Raw genomic sequence first — 20,029 nt, 5'->3', positions numbered from 1 at the left:
ACCAGCACGGACTTGGCTCCGTCTACTGGGCCATATGGCGGCGACGATCTCTGTAGTGTGGCGGGCGCGGTTGAGGATGCGCCCTATACAGCAAGCTTTGGCGAGTCTGTGGGCTCACTCGGAGGACCTGGAGCGCAGTCTCACAGTCCCCGGGTGGTTGACACCTCACCTTCAGTGGTGGACCAATGTCGGGGAATCTCACCAGGGGGGTCCCCTTGGAAATCCCGACGCCAGCTCTCACAGTTCAGACCGATGCGTCCCTCACGGGCTGGGGGGGTGTTCTGGGCAGTCTGTCGGTGTCCGGACTCTGGTCCGAAGCCGAAGCCCACCTTCACATCAACGTGTTGGAACTGAGAGCTGTGCGGTTGGTTTTCGAGCGCTTCAGAGAGCATGTCCATGGCCAGGTAGTCCGTCTTCAGTTGGACAACCAGACGGCCATGTCGTACATCCTGAAGCAAGGCGGCACGGTGTCCCGAGCGCTCCTCCAGGAGACGTGGGACTTTCTACTCTGGTGCGACCAGTGCGATTGTCAGGTACTCCTGGGGCTGGAGAACGTGCGAGCAGACGCTATCTCTCGCCGGATCCTGGCCCCGCACGAGTGGATGCTCGACAGGCAGATTTTCAGAGTTATCTCCCAGTTGTACGGGTCGTTCCAGGTGGATCTGTTTGCGTCCGGCGGGACGCATCAGACACCCGTGTTCTGCTCTCGAATACCGGACCCAGGGGCGTTGGCTGCCGACGCCTTCCTGCTGGATTGGACGGGCAAAGTGCTCTGGGCGTTCCCGCCGTTACCACTCATTCCCCGTGTCCTTTCACAGCTGTCCACCCAGCCAGCTCGGCTGCTTGTGCTACTGGCACCGCTTTGGCCGTCACAGAGCTGGTTTCCGGTAATTCTCAGGTTTCTGGCTCAGCCTCCTGTTCTATTACCTTTACGACCGGACATTCTCACTCAGAACGGAGCGCCCCACCCAAATCCACGGATTCAGTGGGTGGCTTGGCCTCTGTCAGGTCTAGCCTCGAGGCACGCGGAATTCCTGCAGCAGTTGCAGACACAATTCTGGCTTCGAGGCGGGATTCGACAAACGTTCAGTATGAGGATAGGTGGTCCCGCTATGCGCGCTGGTGTTCAGATAGGGGGATTGCAGATCCCTTTTCTGCGGATTTAGTCCGAGTATTGGAGTTTTTGCAAGCCCGTTTGGAAGAAGGCCTGGCGACTTCGACCATTCGCGGCTACTCCACCGCTATTTCCACTTTTCACACCCCTGTCGATGGTGCTCTTCTGGGGCAGCACCCTCTCGTACAGCGCTTTCTCGCTGGCACGAAACGGGTTCGACCTGCTGTCAGGCGAACCAGCCCACCTTGGGATTTGTCAATTGTGCTCGATTGGCTGTCCGGTCCAACTTTCTCACACCTATCGGCTATTTCCATTCAGTTGTTAACTTGGAAGGCTGTTTTTTTGGTGGCGGTAACGTCTGGGCGTAGGGTCGGCGATTTACATGCTATGTCGTCCGACCCGGCGCTGACTGTGTTTCACACTGTTTGTGTCAGTATTCGCCTCCCGGATACGTACCGCCCCGAAGATCGATCACGCTTTCCATGTGACAGCTCCTATCGAACTTCCCACTCTTACCCAGCCTTCCACATCGGGGTCCTCTGCAACGAGCACTCACCCGTTGGATGTCCGTAAGACCCTCAAAGTCTATATCAAACGAACGCAGGTATTCCGTACGGGTACCCAGCTGTTCTGTTGTTACGGTGGCGGGAAGGCTGGTGTGCCAGCGAGCAAGCAGACTTTGTCTCGCTGGCTAGTTTCGTGTATTTGTGCCGCTTATCAGGCTAAGGGCAAGCCTCCCCCTGAGGGGTTGAAGGCTCACTCGGTCAGGGCAGTAGCCGCCTCAAAAGCTTTTGCATCGGCACTCCCCATTGAAGAGATCTGCTCTGCCGCTATTTGGAGCCGGCCTAGCACGTTTATTCGGCATTATCAGCTCGATACGCATTCCCGTAATCGTGCGAGCTTTGGCCGTTCTGTTCTCTCCAGTGGACGTCCTGCCACCCTGACCGAGTGAGTCTTGGTTCATTGGTTTTGTTTGACGCTACTGTTCAATACTGTGTGTTATTGACATGTCCGCTACTGGGAGCTAACTACCCACATTTCGATTCTCTACGGAGTATTTAGGTCGATTGTGAGTGTTTGACATTCCCCCCTACGGTGCTCACTAATCGACACGTGGTGGGTGGGGCTTTGTTTACATTTCGCACCATGTGCGATTTACTATGCTAACATTTGGAGGTCGTCTTTGTTACGTGGTATACAATTTGTGTAACCAGCTGAGAGTCTACTCTTAGAGTGTGACGTCACCAGTTGTTGTGTATTGTATGTCCGCCATTAAACGAAGTCAAGTAAACTGTGCCGTCAGTGATCTTTTGACAACTAATACTAGATGTATTGTAGTAGGTGTCTGTAAGACACGTAACATGGTGGCAGCGTGTTCTGAACTCACTCTCTGTGTCACGTAAGCTGTGTATCAGTTGAACATTAACTTTGTACAAGTTTGTCTACGAGTTCACACGCCGTGCACTCGCGACCACGTGCTACTATCTAAATTGAAAAGGAAATGCTGGCTGTAACCTTCGGACTCGAGAAGTTTCACCACTATACCTTTGGCCGCTCAGTGAATGTTGTCACTGATCATAAACCACTAGTCGCAATTGTGAAGAAACCTCTCTCGAAAGCGCCCAACAGACTTCAATCTCTCCTACTGAGAACACAAAAGTACAACTATAGTCTTACCTACAGGCCTGGCAAGACAATACCTGTTGCTGATACCCTGTCAAGAGCACCACTGGCTGATAAGCCCACACTTGAAACCGTGTTTGTAAACAACATTGCCCACTTGTCAGTATCCGATGATCGCTTGAATGAGATCAAAGCTGCAACAGCAAAGGATAACACATTACAACATCTGAAAGCAACGATAATGCATGGATGGCCCAATGACAGACAGCAACTGAAACCGGAACTCTGAACCTTCTTCAGCTATCGCGATGAGCTCACAATACAAGATGGTATCATCCCCTGTGGATCCAGAATAGTCATACCTTTATCTCTAAGAAAGAAAATCAAGGAGAAGCTACACATTGGTCACATGGGAATTAACTCCTGTCTTCGACGCGCTCGAAACCTAGTTTTCTGGCCAATGATGTCGAGTGAAATAAGACAATACATAGAGACTTGTGATATTTGTGCTTGATTCTGCGACAAACAACATCAGGAACCCCTACATATGCATGACATCCCTGACCTGCCTTGGGACAAAGTAGGAACTGACATATTCACTCTGAAAGGCCGAAACTACCTCATTACCACAGATTACTACAACAACTTCTTTGAAGTTGATTTCCTCCCTGAAAACACCTCTGAAGCTGTGATACAGAAACTGAAACCACACTTTGCTCGTCATGGCATTCCATCCACAGTCATAAGCGATGGTGGACCCCAATATACCGGCAATAAGTTCCACAACTTTAGCAAGAAGTATGGTTTCAAACATGAAACGTCCAGCCCTGGTAACAGCAAAGCTAACGGTGCAGCAGAGGCAGCCGTTAAGATAGCCAAAAGAATGATGAAGAAATGCAATGCAGCAAATGAAGATCCATACCTAGGTCTTCTCAACATCCGAAACACCCCAACCGAAGGTCTTCAAACGAGCCCAGCACAACGTTTGATGGGACGCAGCACTAGAACACAAGTACCGAGTACCCTCGAACCATTACGACCATCAAAGTTCAACCATGAAAAAGAAGATCTTGAAGACAGAAGAATGTGCATCCTTGATAGACACGATACGTCTAATCCAGGCCAAACCCTCAAACCACTGTCAACAGGTGATACAGTCCGCATGCAGCCCATACAAAGTGGGAAGACAGAATGGTCTGAAGCTACAGTCACCGGGAAGCTGAAAAGTAGAACTTACACGGTGCAGACAAATGATGGGTACAAATACCGAAGCAATCGTCAACAACTCCGTCTCATGAAGAAGTCCCGACGTCCAGAACCTACTAACATAGAGATATCAGTCTCTGACCCTCCACAGCCTGCAGTAGCAACCCAGCAGAACAACGTTCCGAGAACTCCGTCGACAACGTCTACACCTGAAACACTCCCTAAGCAACAACTTCCTGATGCTGACCACCCGCCAGCATACCACACCAGATCCGGGAGAGCAGTGAAATCCATCCGCAGACTTGACTTATAGACTCATAAATGATTTTCAAGTTCAAGCAGTAAATTCCGTCCAAGACTTGACTTTTAACTCACTGAATACTTTTTTTTTATAGTTTTTATCTTAGATTAAATGATAAATCCCCTATGTGACACATATTGGTCTTCAGCCAAATGAACTCTAATTCTCATCCAGCCAAAGTAATGACACTTCTATTCTTTCCTTTAAAGAAAGGGGGATGTTACGTGGTATACAACTTGTGTAACCAGCTGAGAGTCACCTCCCCTACTCTTAGAGTGTGACGTCACCAGTTGTTGTGTATTGTATGTCCGCCATTAAACGAAGTCAAGTAAACTGTGCCGTCAGTGATCTTTTGACAACTAATACTACATGTATTGTAGTATGTGTCTGTAAGACACGTAACAGTCTTTGAGCACAAATCCTCCCTGTCGGTTCCCCTCCCATAATGCCTCTTGCGGACGCGAAAACTGGGACATACGACAGGTGAGTGTCATGGCGTCTGTTACATTTTTTTCCATTAACGATTGCTATTTGTGTGTGCTTGGACAGAATTCCCTCCTCCCTGGCCTCCGGTCTTTGGGAGTCTGTGTTTATGCATAATATGTACCCCAAGGACGATCTCTATGAAGAAGAATTAACCAAACCTGAAGAGGTTTTAAATTCTTCGAAGAGAGTCGTCCTTGGGGTAGGGCCTCCCGCCTCCCCGCATTTCTGTTCACTGATATATTCAGCAGAAGGAATGATGATACGGGCCTAGGGGATTACCCAGTTGGTGCGCATGCGCAACGGGAGGTAACTCCACGAGGTGGGGGCCGTATAATAAATAAAAAAGTTTATTTATTGTATAATCTTTTTATTCAAAAAACATTGATACAACTGTCACAGGACATTTTCAGCGTGGAAAATGCATAATATGTACCCCAAGGACGACTCTCTTCGAAGAATTTAAAACCTCTTCAGGTTTGGTTAAGTTTCTACCACTATTGCACACACCTGAAAAAATTGGATTCCAAGTGTATATGTTACAGTGAATATGTGTAATCAGTCATTTCGTGTAATGACTAAATGAATCAACTATATTACTTTTTATCCTCCGCAACGCGTTTCGCGGGGGTATAAAGATGGACTCTGTCCGTCTGCCCGTCCGTCTGTGTGTCCGTGCACATCTTTTCCGGAACATAACTCTAAAACCGTTCCATATTTCAACACCAAACTTGGCACATAGATGGCTCTGGTGTTCTACTGGTGCCTTTTGGTAGTTTTGGATTTTTGAACAAAATATTTTTTGCGTTTCCATGGCAACAAGTTTGACTTAGACTGACATTTGTGGTAGTGCTCTTTTCTGGAGCAGAACTCTGAAACCATGCAATGTTTCTTCACCAAACTTGGCACATAGATAGATCTGGTGGTGAAATGGTGCCTTTTGGTAGTTTTGGAATTCTGAATAAAATATTTTTGGAGTTTCCATGGCAACAAGTTTCACTTTGACTGAAATTGGTGGTAGTGCTCTTTTCCGGAGCAGAACTTTAAAACTGTTAACTGTTTCATCATGAAATTTAATATACTGAACCGCATAAACAACGCAAATTTTTCCTTATCCTGACTCATGCTTATTTGCTTGTCTTCTTCTTCTTTGCGAACATAGTGGAACACTTGTATCTCCCAAGGGCGGTGGGGTAGCCTAGTGGTTAAAGCGTTCGCTCGTCACGCCGAAGACCCGGGTTCGATTCCCCACGTGGGTACAATGTGTTAAGCCCATTTCTGGTGTCCCCCGCCGTGATATTGCTGGAATATTGCTAAAAGCGGCGTAAAACTAAACTCACTCACTCACTCACTCACTGTATCTCCCAATTGAAGTTCCCTTCAATAAAAAATCACTAATTAGTACTCACCACAAGTTATCCCTCTCCTCGCAAGCGCGGGAAACGAGGGCGCCACCTCCCGCCACGTGCCTCACTCTCTCCTTCTTCGCCCAGTGAGCAGGATGTGAGAGCGCCTGTGTCTCCCTACACACCATATCCTTTAATTATATTTAGTTTGTTACATCTTATATTCAATTATACAGGTGTAACTAGTATCCTTATTCAACATGCATTGATATTTATTCGTGTTTCTGCTGCTTTATTCACGGTCCGCCGTGTTTGCTCAGCAGATTGCGTTAATGAAAAAACTGCACTGTTTGTAAATTACGTTACTTTGCTGCCAATCCGCATTTAGTATGCCCTAGCTGTACTACTCCATGCTCTATTATTTCACGCTGCAAATTATGTATTAATTTGTCTAATTCTGCCTTTGATAAATATTTATATTCCGTCTTGAGACGGGCTGCAGATAGATATCGGAAACTATCTTCAGCCATGGCTAATCGATCAGAGTCAGATATACCCTGTCAACTGTTGGCGGACGACCCTCTACTGTCTGGTGTTCCGCCTGAGTAACCTTCGGGGGAGAAGCGTGGGACGCAGTCCGCTATATCCAAGAAGCGACCGGCATCCCAGGACATTCCATCATCACAGTCTAAGACTAGAAGAGCTTCCACGTCGTCACAACGTACGCTCCGAACCCCCTGGGCTACAGCTTTGTTGAAAGGGAAATCCACGAAAGCTACTAAAAGCTTTTCTTCTGACATTCTTCCTGTTTCAGAATTATGTTTATATGATGATGACCTTCCGATTATCATTCCAGATGTACGGCATAGGAAGCGACCAGTATCGGCTATCGTCACTTCAGCACAGAGCATGCAACCAGAGATGCCTACGCTGACGCCTGAGATTACAACTGAGGGTCCCGTCACTGTCACAGAGAGGACAGCCTCAACGTCAGCGCAGACCGTCCCAGACGACCTGGTCAACCAAATCATGATGTTGATGGAGGAAGACCGATACGGTTTACAGAGGCCTCAGAGCCGCAGGCCCCAGAGCCCAACCCATAATAAGTCATGTAGGGCCCCAGAGCCCGCTATGACTTCGTGTAGGGCCCAGAGCCCGCTATCACTTCGCGTAGGGCCCCAGAGCCCACAAACGCGCCTCCACGAAGGGCAACCCAGCCCGTATCGAAGCCTTTGCGACGGACGTCCCAGGCCACCTCCACGAAGGACCTAGATCCTCACCATTCGCAAAAGGCTTCACGGAGGAAGAGTGCTTCACCGAGCTCAGACCCTGTAGAACACAGAGGTCGGTCGCGAAGCAAGCTCATATCTAATGAGTCGGACTCAGACTCGCTACCTTCAAAGAAGGCCTTCACGAAGGTTAAGTGGCTCCAAGTCATCTTCATTCAGAAGATCTATAAGGGATTCACCGAGAGCTATTCGAAGCCACCATCGTTCGCCAAGAAAGCTCCACGAAGGTCTCCCTGTATAAGCCGATCGTCAGTCCATTCAAGACATCGCAGTACTTGTCTATCAACTGTATGCCACATGCCGTCTACAAGCCTACGCGAAGGCATTTGCACAGGCTATTTACAACGCAGAACGTCACTGTATTATTTTATCAACAGATGAAGAGCCTAATTAAGGATCTTCAGGCCGACTACCTACATCAAGGGCATCAACGACGTTTCGTAGATCTTCACAGGAATCAACATTTCCGTATATATTGCTAGGTATGCAATCCTGGACTACGATACGATTATCTACATGCATGACCATTTAGCAGATCTGCAGACAATTCAATAACGGAATTGAGCAGCAGCCTTGTTACAGCGAGTAAAACACATAATCGTCAACGATTTCCGTAGAAGAAATATGTACAAGTTCAGCTTCAATTCTACAATTATGACCCTATATTGATGTATGCAGTCTACAAGCTGACAACTTGCAAGTTTTATTGAGCCTATATATAAGGAAGTCGGCATTATCTTCAAGACTGAAGTTACTTTCACAACAGCCAGGAAAATAACCTACCCAGCATTAATATTACAGAGCGAGGTAATTCACGCTGAAAGATTCGCGCGTTTACCATTAACCCTCAAACACGTGGTCACTCGTGTAACTTCTGGAAGCTACGGACAAGACCGACGATTGATCTAATATCAACGACGGCACTAAATTATACAAGGTTCCTTTTCCTGCTACACCGGTGACATCACAGCGCGGGTACTCTACAGAATCAAAATGCCTTGTTCTGATTGGACCGCGATGGACAATGCCCTACGCAGAGGTCGATCATAGTTCACAGTTCAAGACATAGGTTGCAAGTGACAACAATATATCAGTGAACGAGCAAAGCCTCCTTACAGTCCAGCTAATCTGAACCTTCATGATTGGGCTGCCTTCATGAGGTTAGAGATCTCCCCTGTCAAGTAAGGACGAGGGCACGGCAGTCAGGCGATTTTTTACATAAAGTTCAACGATGGCAGTCACCCCTGGTTGTGCACCTACATCGTCAATGACTTCGCAGCGAGTTTACCTCGACGACGGGATACAAGTGGATCCAAATCCACGGCGTCTCAGACTACAGTTGAATTTCATCATCAAGTTACTAACACAACTAGGATGGTTAGTAAACCTACTTAAGTTGGACCTAGAACCTACGCAAGATCTGCAATTTGTAGGTATTTGATTTGTAACGGCGCAGAATCGTATAATTGTACCGGAGGACCATTGATCAAGATCCAACAGTCAATCCCACAAGCCTTACTCTCTCCGCTACCACTACGACAGTGGCAGAGCCTGTTGGGGTTACTCGCTTCAGCTCAAGACATGACAGGCAGAGACAGACTACAATTACATCCGCTACAAGTCATCATCAATTCGCATCTCGACGAATCTCTACCGTTCAATTTACCGGATCAGGTCAAACCTCATCTACTATGGTGGACCAAGAGATCGAATGTTTGCGCAGGCGTCTCGTTAATAGAGCTGGAATCGATAACACTTCTCTACGTAGATGTGTCACTACAAGGTTGGGGAGCCCATCTTGCCAACAGGACGGCATCAGGGCTATGGAGCAATCAAGAGAGCAAATTACACATAAATCTGCTAGAGATGCAAGCAGTGATAAACGCCATAATGCACTGGAGCAACTTACTACAGAATGCTCAGTTGATGATTCACACAGACAATTCGACAGTGGTGTTTTTATGTGAACAAACTAAGCTCATCCAGGTCCCCGAACCTATTGACTCTATGTTTTCAATTGTTCGATTTAATTGACAATCTCAACATACATGTCAGATCATATCACATTCCAGGAGCAAAGAATGTAATAGCAGACGCTCTCTCTCTCGGCCACACCTACCATCGCCGACAGAATTGATGCTCCATACAGAGATATTCACTCAAATTATCAAGGAAATAGGAACTCCACTAATAGACCTATTTGCCACTCGATTCAACAAACAACTGACAACATTCGTATCGCCAGTTCCAGACCCACTAGCATGGGCAACAAACGCACTAAGCATATCATGGGAAGAACTCAACGCGTACGCTTTTCCGCCACCAGCGTTATTCCCACAAGTCTTACTCAAAATCAGTCAAACGCAGAGCCTCCATCTGAATTTGGTCGCGGCCTACTGACCAGCGAGAACGTGGTTTCCAACTCTTATTCAAGGAATCGGACAACCAATACTACATCTTCCCGAGTGCTCGAATCTGTTAATACATCCGCACACCAAACAAGCGGACGGAAAGTCAGAAATATTCCAACTTCACGTATGGATTGTATCAAGGCGTATCTGAATAAGAGGTTATTCAGCCAGAGCGGCAAAAGCAGTCAAGCTTGCCCTGCGTAACTAAACTCGCAACTTATCCGATGACAAATGGCACAGTTTGTCAATTATGCTGCAAAGAAAGGATTTACAGCTAGATATGCTACTCATCCTCAAGTGGCAGACTACTTATGTTATCTACCTCAGACTAAGAATGTAAAAGGCTCAACTTTGTCCACCTATCTTGCAGCAATAAGCTCTGTCATAACTGAGAACGGGCGTCAAGTTAACCAACCCCAGAGTTACTCGCCTTGCTACGAGCTTTCCGATTGGAGGATTCAAAACGGAAGTTTCACGCTCCAGCTTGGGATCTGAATATAGTGCTCCAACACCTCACAAGTGAGGTTTATGAACACGCTTTGATGATATACTTGGACCCCATGATACGATGGATCTATCACGATGGCCAGTAAGAGCACTGAAAATATATCTCCACCGATCCAAACAGAGGAGGGAAAAATTCAAGAGATTAATTTCCTCTATCAACAGCTACGCAGACTGAAGTCTCACGTACTACTATCTCCATTTGGATCAGAACTGTCATACTACGTGCCTACAAGACTGCAGGACTCGACCCTCCAAGAGCTTCTAATCCTCATGATATTAGAGCGCTAACATCTACACTTGCTCTACACGGCAACTGCTCTTGGAATATCATAATGGAGGGTTATTTCTGGAGATCCGATATGGTGTTTGCCAACCACTATCTGAGAGATATCACCACCGAGGACGTCTCAGGTATCCACTAATTCGGTCTCATGGTCCTCGCACAACAGTTGACAGTTCCTCGGAGAAGATAAGTCAATCTTACAGATTTCTACTTATAACAGTACTAAATAGCTACATGCTATATATATTTTGCTTAAGTTCTTTTATTATCTTAAGCTCAGTACTATGGTTATTATATCATACAATATATTAGCTAACAACTCTACGGAGTTTGCTATTATATATTAAGCTTAAGTTAATCATATCTTAAGCTCAGTACTATGGTTACATTATAAATGTATTAGCTAACAAACTCTACGGAGTTTTTGCTATTATATATGTAGCTTAAATTAATTATATCTTAAGCACAGTACCATACTCATATCATAAAAATATATTAGCTAACAAACTCTACGGAGTTTTTGCTATTATATATGTAGCTTAAGTTTATTCATATCTTAAGCTCAGTACTATGTTTATATCATAAAAGCATATTAGCTAACAAACTCTAAGGTTATATCATAAAAGTATATTAGCTAACAAACTCTAAGGAGTTTATGCTATCATATTAACAAGCTTAAGTCTATTAGTCTTAAGCATTGTATTCATGTTGTATATACTTTTATCATAATATTTATATTGTAATAACCCATATATGGCAGCTGATAAGTTAGCAGCAGGAATTCATCAGTTCAGTGCCTTTATGAAGTTCCCACAGAGTTATTACAATCATTACAGTTCAAATCACTAATTATCCAAATCCAAAGTATTATATATTCCCACCTCCATAACCGTCAGATTGTACAAGCAAATAAGCATGAGTCAGGATAAGGAAAAATATGTAATTTTTAGAGTAAAATTGATATTTTATACTTATCCTGACTCATGAGGTAAGCCCTCCCCGTCCTCCCCACATAACACTTTCGATTTCTCTGGAAAAATAAAGTGTTGGGCTCGAAATATAAGGAGAGAGTGAGGCACGTGGCGGGAGGTGGCGCCCTCGTTTCCTGCGCTTGCGAGGAGAGGGATAACTCGTGAGTACTAATTAGTGATTTTTTATTGAAGGGAACTTCAATTGGGAGATACAAGTGTTCCACTATGTTCGCAAAGAAGAAGAAGACAAGCAAATAAGCATGAGTCAGGATAAGTATAAAATATCAATTTTACTCAAAAAATTACATGTTTTTAAAAATTTATAAATATTCGACAGAATATTGTTAAATATTATAGTGTAACTACACTTTGGTCACCTTTGTTGTGAAAAAAACAGTTTTGTAATGTTCAGGTTCTGTTTGGTGATTTTTCTTGGATATTGCACATCGCCAAAACGCAGCAATTGAATAGCCCGTGGGATGTGGTTGCAGAAGTTTTTCATGACAATCATGATGCGCATTTTGTCACGGACACATAAGGGTATAAAAATGCCCTCAAATCAGTTTGAAATCACTCCTGACAAACGCCCACCAAGAATGCCAAGGTTAACGACGCAACAGAGGGAACAAGCCATCGGCCGTCTTGAAGCTGGACAGAGTGTTGCAGATGTTGCCAATGCATTCCATGTGCACATAACGACCATCTACCGTCTTCAGGAACGTTTTGCTGCTACACAGACCACTGCTGACCGTCAACGTCCTGGACGTCCGAGAGTCACAACACCACGGCAAGATCGACACATTCAACGTTCGCACATCGGGGATCGAATCTTATCTGCCAACGAGACTGCCCGACAGACTATTGGACGTCACACCCGAGCAATAAGCTGAGATACAGTTCGGCGCAGACTCAGAGCAGTCCACCTCCCTTGTCGTCGTCCAGCTCGACGTCCTATCCTCACACAGAGACATCGTCAGAATCGTCTGCAGTGGGCTACGTTGCATCGAAACTGGCATCATCAACAGTGGAGACTGGTATTGTTCTCTGATGAAAGTCGGGTTTACATTTCTCATGCTGACAGCCGAGTTCGAATATGGCGAAGACGAGGTGAACGCTTTGCTGACGAATGTGTAATGGAAGTTGATGCACGGGGAGGTCCGAGCGTTGTGGTATGGGCAGCGATTGGCCTGAATCGGAGATTAGGGCCAGTATTCTTCCAGAATATTAGGCCAGGTCGGGGAAATGAAGTCACTGCCGAACGTTATATCGACCAGATCCTCCGATCCCAGGTTGTGCCATTTTTCGTCTGACACCAGCAACACATTTTCCAGCAAGATTATGCCAGGCCCAACACTGCTAGAGTCACTCAGGCATTTTTCCAGCAGCACAACATCCGACTACTGCCATGGCTTGCTGTCAGTCCCAATTTAAACCCGATCGAACATTTTTGGGACGAGGTGCAGAGACGACTGAATGAAGTCTGACCACGTCCGACAACTGCAGCAGAACTCCAGGCAGCCATCATCCGAACATGTGCGGCAATCCGTAGGGCCTTTGTCAACCGTCTGATTCACTCAGATGCACAGCTGTAGTGAATGCACGAGGTGGACATACGCGCTACTGACTTGTTGGATCAATTTCGATTTTGTCTTCAATGCAAAGTAAACCAACAATGTTTCCATGCATTGACTGACTTGTCCAAATAATCATGCAATAAGTGTTTATTGTTATTACGTACCTGTTTTCATGTATTATCTGTCAAAAGTAAAGTTTTTATAAATCTGGATTTTGACTTGCGTTTCTTTTGTGGTTCAGTATATATAGGTATGTCTAGTGGTGAACTGATGCCTTTTGCTATTTTTGGATTTCTGCAATAAAATGGGTTTTTTTGCGTTTCCATGGCAACAATTTTGGCTTCAACTGAATTTGGTGGTAGTGCTCCTTTTCTGGAGTAGAACTTTGAAAACTTTCAGTATTCTCCTTCCACTTAGCCATATACACACCAAAACATTTGACATGATCATAACTCGTGGACATATTCATTTAGGGTATTTTGCCATTGCGGGGGAAATTGATGACTTTGTCTTCTTGTTTATGTATGTTTTAGCTTTTGATTTGACTGTAGGATTTTGTGGTGAATGAATTGGCACAGTATGCTCAGTATGCTTTAATATTTTAACAATTCTACTTTATCTTTATGTGCATTTTTATTTTAGCGTCAATAAATGTTTAACATTGAACTATTTGTGGTCTTGACAGCATTTCAGTCATTCCACGTAATGCCTGACCATAACTGAAATTTTCAGTCATTACACGTATTGCCTAGTGCTCACAGGCAGTTCACGAAACGACTGATTCATTTAGTCATTACGCGAAATGGCTGATTACACGGATTGACTGTAACTTATATATGGTCATATTTGGTTCAGAGTTTTGCACGCTATCTGGCGAGGACGCTATTTATAAACCTGGGGATTTCCAAGTATCGGTAACTTCACCATGTCAAAACAGACGATGTCACATTTCAGTATCGTGAGAATTAAGGAAGTCATTTTGAAATGTATCGACCCAGAACACATAATGTGTTGCATGCAGAAAACGCAGGTAGAAAATATCTTGCGTCACATGTAGATTTATTTGCGTGAAACAAGCAAGCTTTTGTGCTAACAGGAACACTGAGTACTGGTTATTGTTAACATCTAAAAATAGCCTTCCGAATCAATATGTATGTGTATGCATGTGTGATTCCCATGACCTTCTGACAGTGTTGTCCTTTCTGCTGCAGGCCACAGATCCCCGAAAATACAGAAGAACACGTGAATTTCCATGGTACGTCAATGTTCAAAGTACGTGTATATATGATAAAAGGAAAAGGGTGCAATGACATGCATCACTGTTGTTAAATAATGCCTGATTCATGTCTGCACTTGTCTGCTTTTCTTCAATATAGATGTCAATCTGTACTCTGACCTACACGATAGAGCGGATGACAAACAGACTTACACAGAACTGAAGAATTATGAAAATACAGGATTCCGTACTTCTAAAGGTATCCAGCCGAACGTTTATACATCCTTAGATCACTAAACTGGATGTAGACAGTTTTGATTTTGACCAATCACATGCCAATCAAATAGTGCATACTTAAAGTATCATTCCTTTATTATCATACCCTCGAAATCATTAAATTTGCACTGATGGATTATATATGCAAGTATCATTCCTATCTTATCAAACCCTCGAAATCATTCTGATGGATTTTGTAGTTATTATATGCAAGTCATAATTATTTTCAGACACTGTCAACACCTATGAAGATATTAACCAGACATCAAGACATGGTTATGAACACGGCAAGCCTGCCATGTATGTGAATGCTGATATCAAAGGCAAAGGTATGACTGATGTGGAACTTAACGAAAGCAATACAATACAATGCATGGCATGAAAATATCCAAGTAGGAATACAGGAAGGAATAGGTCCCCCCTCTTCCTAGCTTCACGTTTGATTAAGTGGTTACATCGTTAGCCATCATAACATGACAAAGGCCTATCTGTCGCCGTTTGTCTGACTCAAAATTTAAACATTCTACTTCATAATTATTTATGCATTGGATATTACCGTACTGGGGGCAAGTGCTATGTATGAATATTGTAATGTTTCTGTTTCAGATTCGCCCTATGTGAACACCTGAAACCAGTGACTGAAACATCATTATCTCTGACATCATAATGGATGACTTTGTCCTCCATTAATCACACCATCACTAGAATATTGACAGGATTCGTTATCCACATAGTTTACGTATATATGTATCTGTCTCTGCTGTGTTGATGAAGGTTACATACCAACTCAGCTGTGCCTGAACCTTGCAATATTCACCAACAGGAACATGCTGGTTTGCTGAAACCTAACCTGTTCAGGAACCCTGTGTACAGACATCAGTTAAAGCTGCAATGAACAACTAAATGTGTCAAATTAGATTCTTTTTGACGGCACCACCTAGCGGTTATCACTTTAAATGAGTGTCTTGCACTAGGACCTTAATTGAATTCAATATTCATTCTAAACGTCCCTCGTTTACGTTTATGTATGTACAACTGGTTGTATCAACAAATGATGTGAGTTGACTATATATATGACTAGGAAGCATATATAACATATGTACATTGTCAGTTGATTCAAGGTAGATTTTATCGATATATTTGTTTACAATCAATACAGATTTTACGTTAGATGCCTCAATAATGTTGACATGTATTGATGAGCTTAAGTGTACAACAGGTGTCGTAGATGCCACAGTTTTATGATCTCAATGTGCCCTGAATATTACAGTTAGAAACTTTATTATTTCACTAAGTTCTCAGCTGAACAGAGCCTGTATAAACTTCTGGCATAACTGACGCCTCATGTTGTATCATAGTCATTTGTGAGATACAATTGATTGGACACGCTGAGAAGCGTAACACTTTTTTTTTCACTTTATTTCTTTTTTGCATATTGGTACAGTTATATCCTTCATATACGATACTATTCAAATACATAGCACAATGAAAACAAACATGATAAGTGAGATCGAATAGATTATGTTAAAAGGTTGTGGCATGATGACCAGAAAGCCGTGAGCTTGCTATATTTGCATACAGAGTATGCATTGTATTCATGGAGATTATAACTGTGGTTCAATTTAGCTTTGAGACTTTCAAGGGTTGGACATATATTGATTAGTTTTCTGGAACATATATATTCCTTAGTTTCCCTTATCCTGACTCATGTATTATTGCTTGTCTCCTTCCTCTTGCGAACGTTAGTGGAACACTTGTATCTCTTGTTTGAAGTTCCCTTAAAAAAAGCAGACGTAAAATCACTACTCACCATGAGTTGCCTCCCTTGCTGTTTTGGCGGGAAAACGGCGCCACCTATCTTGCCACGCTTCACTCTCTCCTTCTTCGCCCTAGTTGACGGTTGGGAGAGCGCCTGTGTCTCCAACACGGCACTATATCCTTTAATAACTTAGTTATTTCCCTATAAGTTGCCTTTATAAGGTTTCAGGGAGTATCCTTCTACAATATGGTTTGAAATTTATTAGCAAATTTGACTGTTTATTCGCGTTTTCACGTGATTGTTTAGTTTGTTTACATTTCATTGCAGGTTTAGGTTTAGGTTCTCTGCTGCAGACTCGCATTTATTGTGCCCTAGTTGCACCGCAACATGTACTGTAAATTGTGTCAGCATTTAACAATTTTGGAATTTAATAATTATTATTTTTGTGTACTTAGACGTGCTAAGGATAAATTCAGACGACTGTTACAAGTCATGGCTATTGGCTGAGTCCCTTTAGAGCTGTTTGTCGTTGTCAGACGACATTCTACCATCCAGTGACCTGCCGGAGGCGTCTTCAGAAGATGGGCGTGGGATGAAGTCCGCCATTACGTCGAAGAAAAGATCTTCTACGTCGGACAACTCCTCAACCCATACAAAGAAGAAGAGGTCATCTTCGTCGCAGAAAATCCTAATACTAGGCTTCAACGAGATCTACTCGGGGCTCATCGCAGACTATGAGGACTTTCTCGGCCGAGATCGTCCCGATGGAAGAAATAGGCTTGTACAAGAACCGCCTATCCTCATCCCAGAGATACTGCATAAGAAGAAGACGCAGGCCTCAGCAACGGTAACGTCAGCAACATTATGAACGCAGTCTGAGTTACCTTCTACACTGGCAGCAGGTACCCATGAGGTACAGCGATCCCTGGACCATATCGCTACCCTATCAGATGCGTCATCTCTACAATCATCGCAGACGTTCAACCCCAGGACCTTCATGCAGCAATTCTCCCAACAGATGATGGACCTGATGGAGAAGCGCTTCGCGCAGGAAAGGACCTTGCATGGTGGTCAGGCAGCCGCCTCTCATGCTCAAGTCATCAACCGACAAGAGGGAGCAGTGCTGCACGTGACTTGTACAACGACAAGTGGCGAAGCTTTGAGACCTACGCTTTGAAAACTGGCTTCACAGCCATGAAAGCGACACACCTTCAAGTGGCGGACTATCTTTGTACTTAGACAAACGAAGCGGTTAAAATGGTCAACACTCTCAACATACCTAGCGGCATTGAGCTCAGTTATCACTATGAGGACGAGTGTAAAACTGACTAAGGTACCAGAGTTACTGGCCTTACTACGCTCTTTTAAACTGGAGGACCAACAACAGAGATTTAAAGCTCCGGCTTGGGACCTCAACATAGTTCTACGACATCTCACCAGTGACGCTTATGAACCATTAGATAGGACATCTTTTGAGTTCTTGACACGGAAACCTCTGTTCCTGATTGCCTTAGCACCAGCAGCAAGGATGTCGGAAATACATGCTCTAGAATTTGAAAGGACCCGATTTGATGAAAATCGAAACATTGTGCATATGGGACTGAGATGGGAATTTATAGCAAAGAATCAACTGCCAGGTCAACCGGACAGACAATTCCACATCCCAGCACTACCTTCAGTCCTTGGGCCACAGGATACCCATATCCTTGTGCCCAGTAAGAGCATTAAAAGTCTACCTACAAAGGTCTAGGACCAGGAGACGAAAATTCAAGCATCTTTTCATCCCTATATTCGCAAAGACACAGACTGAGATCTCTCGCACTACGACATCAATATGGATGAGAACTGTCATTCTACGGGCCTACAAAGCAGCAGGACTTGATCCTCCAAGAACCTCCAATCCACATGAATTTAGAGCTCTGACGTCAACACTCGCTCTACATGGAAACTGCTCTATCACAAGGATAATGGAGGGCTGCTTTTGGAAATCGGACATGATGTTTGCCAACCACTACCTGAGAGACATCGCCACTGAAGACGTCTCTGGCATTCACCATTTCGGCCCACTTGTTGTTGCACAACAATTGACAGTTCCACAGAGGCGCTTAGACAGAGTCTCGCCCATTTATCGCATGACTTGCAAAAGCCAACACGCAGGAGAGTTACAGCTTTAGAGTCCATATGCACGTCTAAGACAGACTAGCATAAGTGATAAGACCTAGTACTTGTAAGGACGTACTCGTACATAGAAGGGTCGCTTCTCCACTTGATGCTTGCATCAAGAGATGGAGGTTGCTAAAATCCACATAAAAATGTTAACAGAAGCAAGGACCAAAAGTTAACAATTGTGGTCCCCCCCATCAGAGAAAGCTGGAAGTACAGGGTTACAGCAGCAGCAGAACCTAGCAGTAAATTGAAGTGCTAACAGGTAGTTCCCATAGGGGGGTATGCAAGACGTAAATCACCTAATTGGAATCCAGAAGTGGCTTGACCCACCACCAAATCCGGAGGATTCTACAAGCAATAATACATGAGTCAGGATAAGGAAAAATATGTAATTTTCTGAATAAAATTGATATTTTATACTTATCCTGACTCATGAGGTAAGCCCTCCCAACCTCCCCGCTAAGCACTTTGGATTTCCCAGTAAATCTAAGTGTTGGGCTTGAAATTCGGAGAGAGTGAAGCGTGGCAAGATGGGTGGCGCCGTTTTCCCGACAAAACAGCAAGGAAGGCAACTCATGGTGAGTAGTGATTTTACGTCTGCTTTTTTGAAGTGAACTTCAAACAGGAGATACAAGTGTTCCACTAACGTTCGCAAGAGGAAGGAGACAAGCAATAATACATGAGTCAGGATAAGTAAAAAATATTAATTTTATTCAGAAAATTACATTGTTATGATAAATATCAAGTTCAGAACATTGTTACGTTTTCATGAAAGCCCAAAAGGACTGTTTTCGGATCCAGGTTTATAGTAGTGTCTGTTTTATCATCAATCCAATCTAAAAGGTCACAGCCTATTTACATCTCTGCATTCAAACATCACATGAACAATGGTTTCTTTTTCAGCCATGCAAAAAGTACATAGTGGTGATTCTATTAGATTGTCATTGTATAGATCCTCATTGGTAGTGAAAATTCTGTGGACCATACGATATTGAAACCATCTTTCCTTAGTGTTATAAAAAGCTCTAAATGGTATAAAGTGAGGTATTCCATAAGTAAGGTGGAAAATTGTGATGAAGGTCTTTTTCCCATTTACATTGATATCATATTTTGGAATAGATTAACTTTGTTTAGTAGCTTTGTGTAGAAAATATTGCAGCCTTTTCATAGAGTATTTTTACTTTCGTGGGAATAAAGGGTAGGTGTCTTTACTTTGTCAGTATCATAGCTTCTTGTCTTTCCGTGGCATTTAGACGTATTTAGACATGTATTATATCTTGGACATCATAGCTTCTTGTTTTGAATATTGTTTTATTGAAGATAATATTCCGGCATATTCTAAGAAATTTGTCTCTACCATATACATCTCTTTAAACTCAGTGCAAGACAGAAAGGATTCATCATCTTTTAATACGTCATTTATAAATTTTACATTTGCTTTTAAGTAGTGTTCATGTAATATAGATTTGTTTCCAATTTTTAAATTGTTATTTGCCAATACATA

The 20,029-nt window shown here is 43.7% G+C and overlaps 1 protein-coding gene across 1 annotated transcript; it reads left to right on the top strand.

Moving 5' to 3' along the window:
- Positions 1-3,284: 3,284 nt before the first annotated feature.
- LOC124276760 (uncharacterized protein K02A2.6-like) lies at positions 3,285-4,256 on the top strand. The gene has a single exon (XM_046712414.1). It carries the CDS (start codon positions 3,285-3,287, stop codon positions 4,254-4,256), a length of 972 nt encoding a protein of 323 aa, XP_046568370.1.
- Positions 4,257-20,029: the final 15,773 nt, after the last annotated feature.

The sequence above is a fragment of the Haliotis rubra genome, unplaced genomic scaffold (assembly GCF_003918875.1).
Source record: "Haliotis rubra isolate DU_JTF1 unplaced genomic scaffold, ASM391887v1 Scf2129, whole genome shotgun sequence".
NCBI classification, from domain to species: domain Eukaryota; kingdom Metazoa; phylum Mollusca; class Gastropoda; order Lepetellida; family Haliotidae; genus Haliotis; species Haliotis rubra.
The sequence above is the reverse complement of the archived record's forward strand: the minus strand, read 5'-3'. Positions and strand labels throughout refer to the sequence as shown.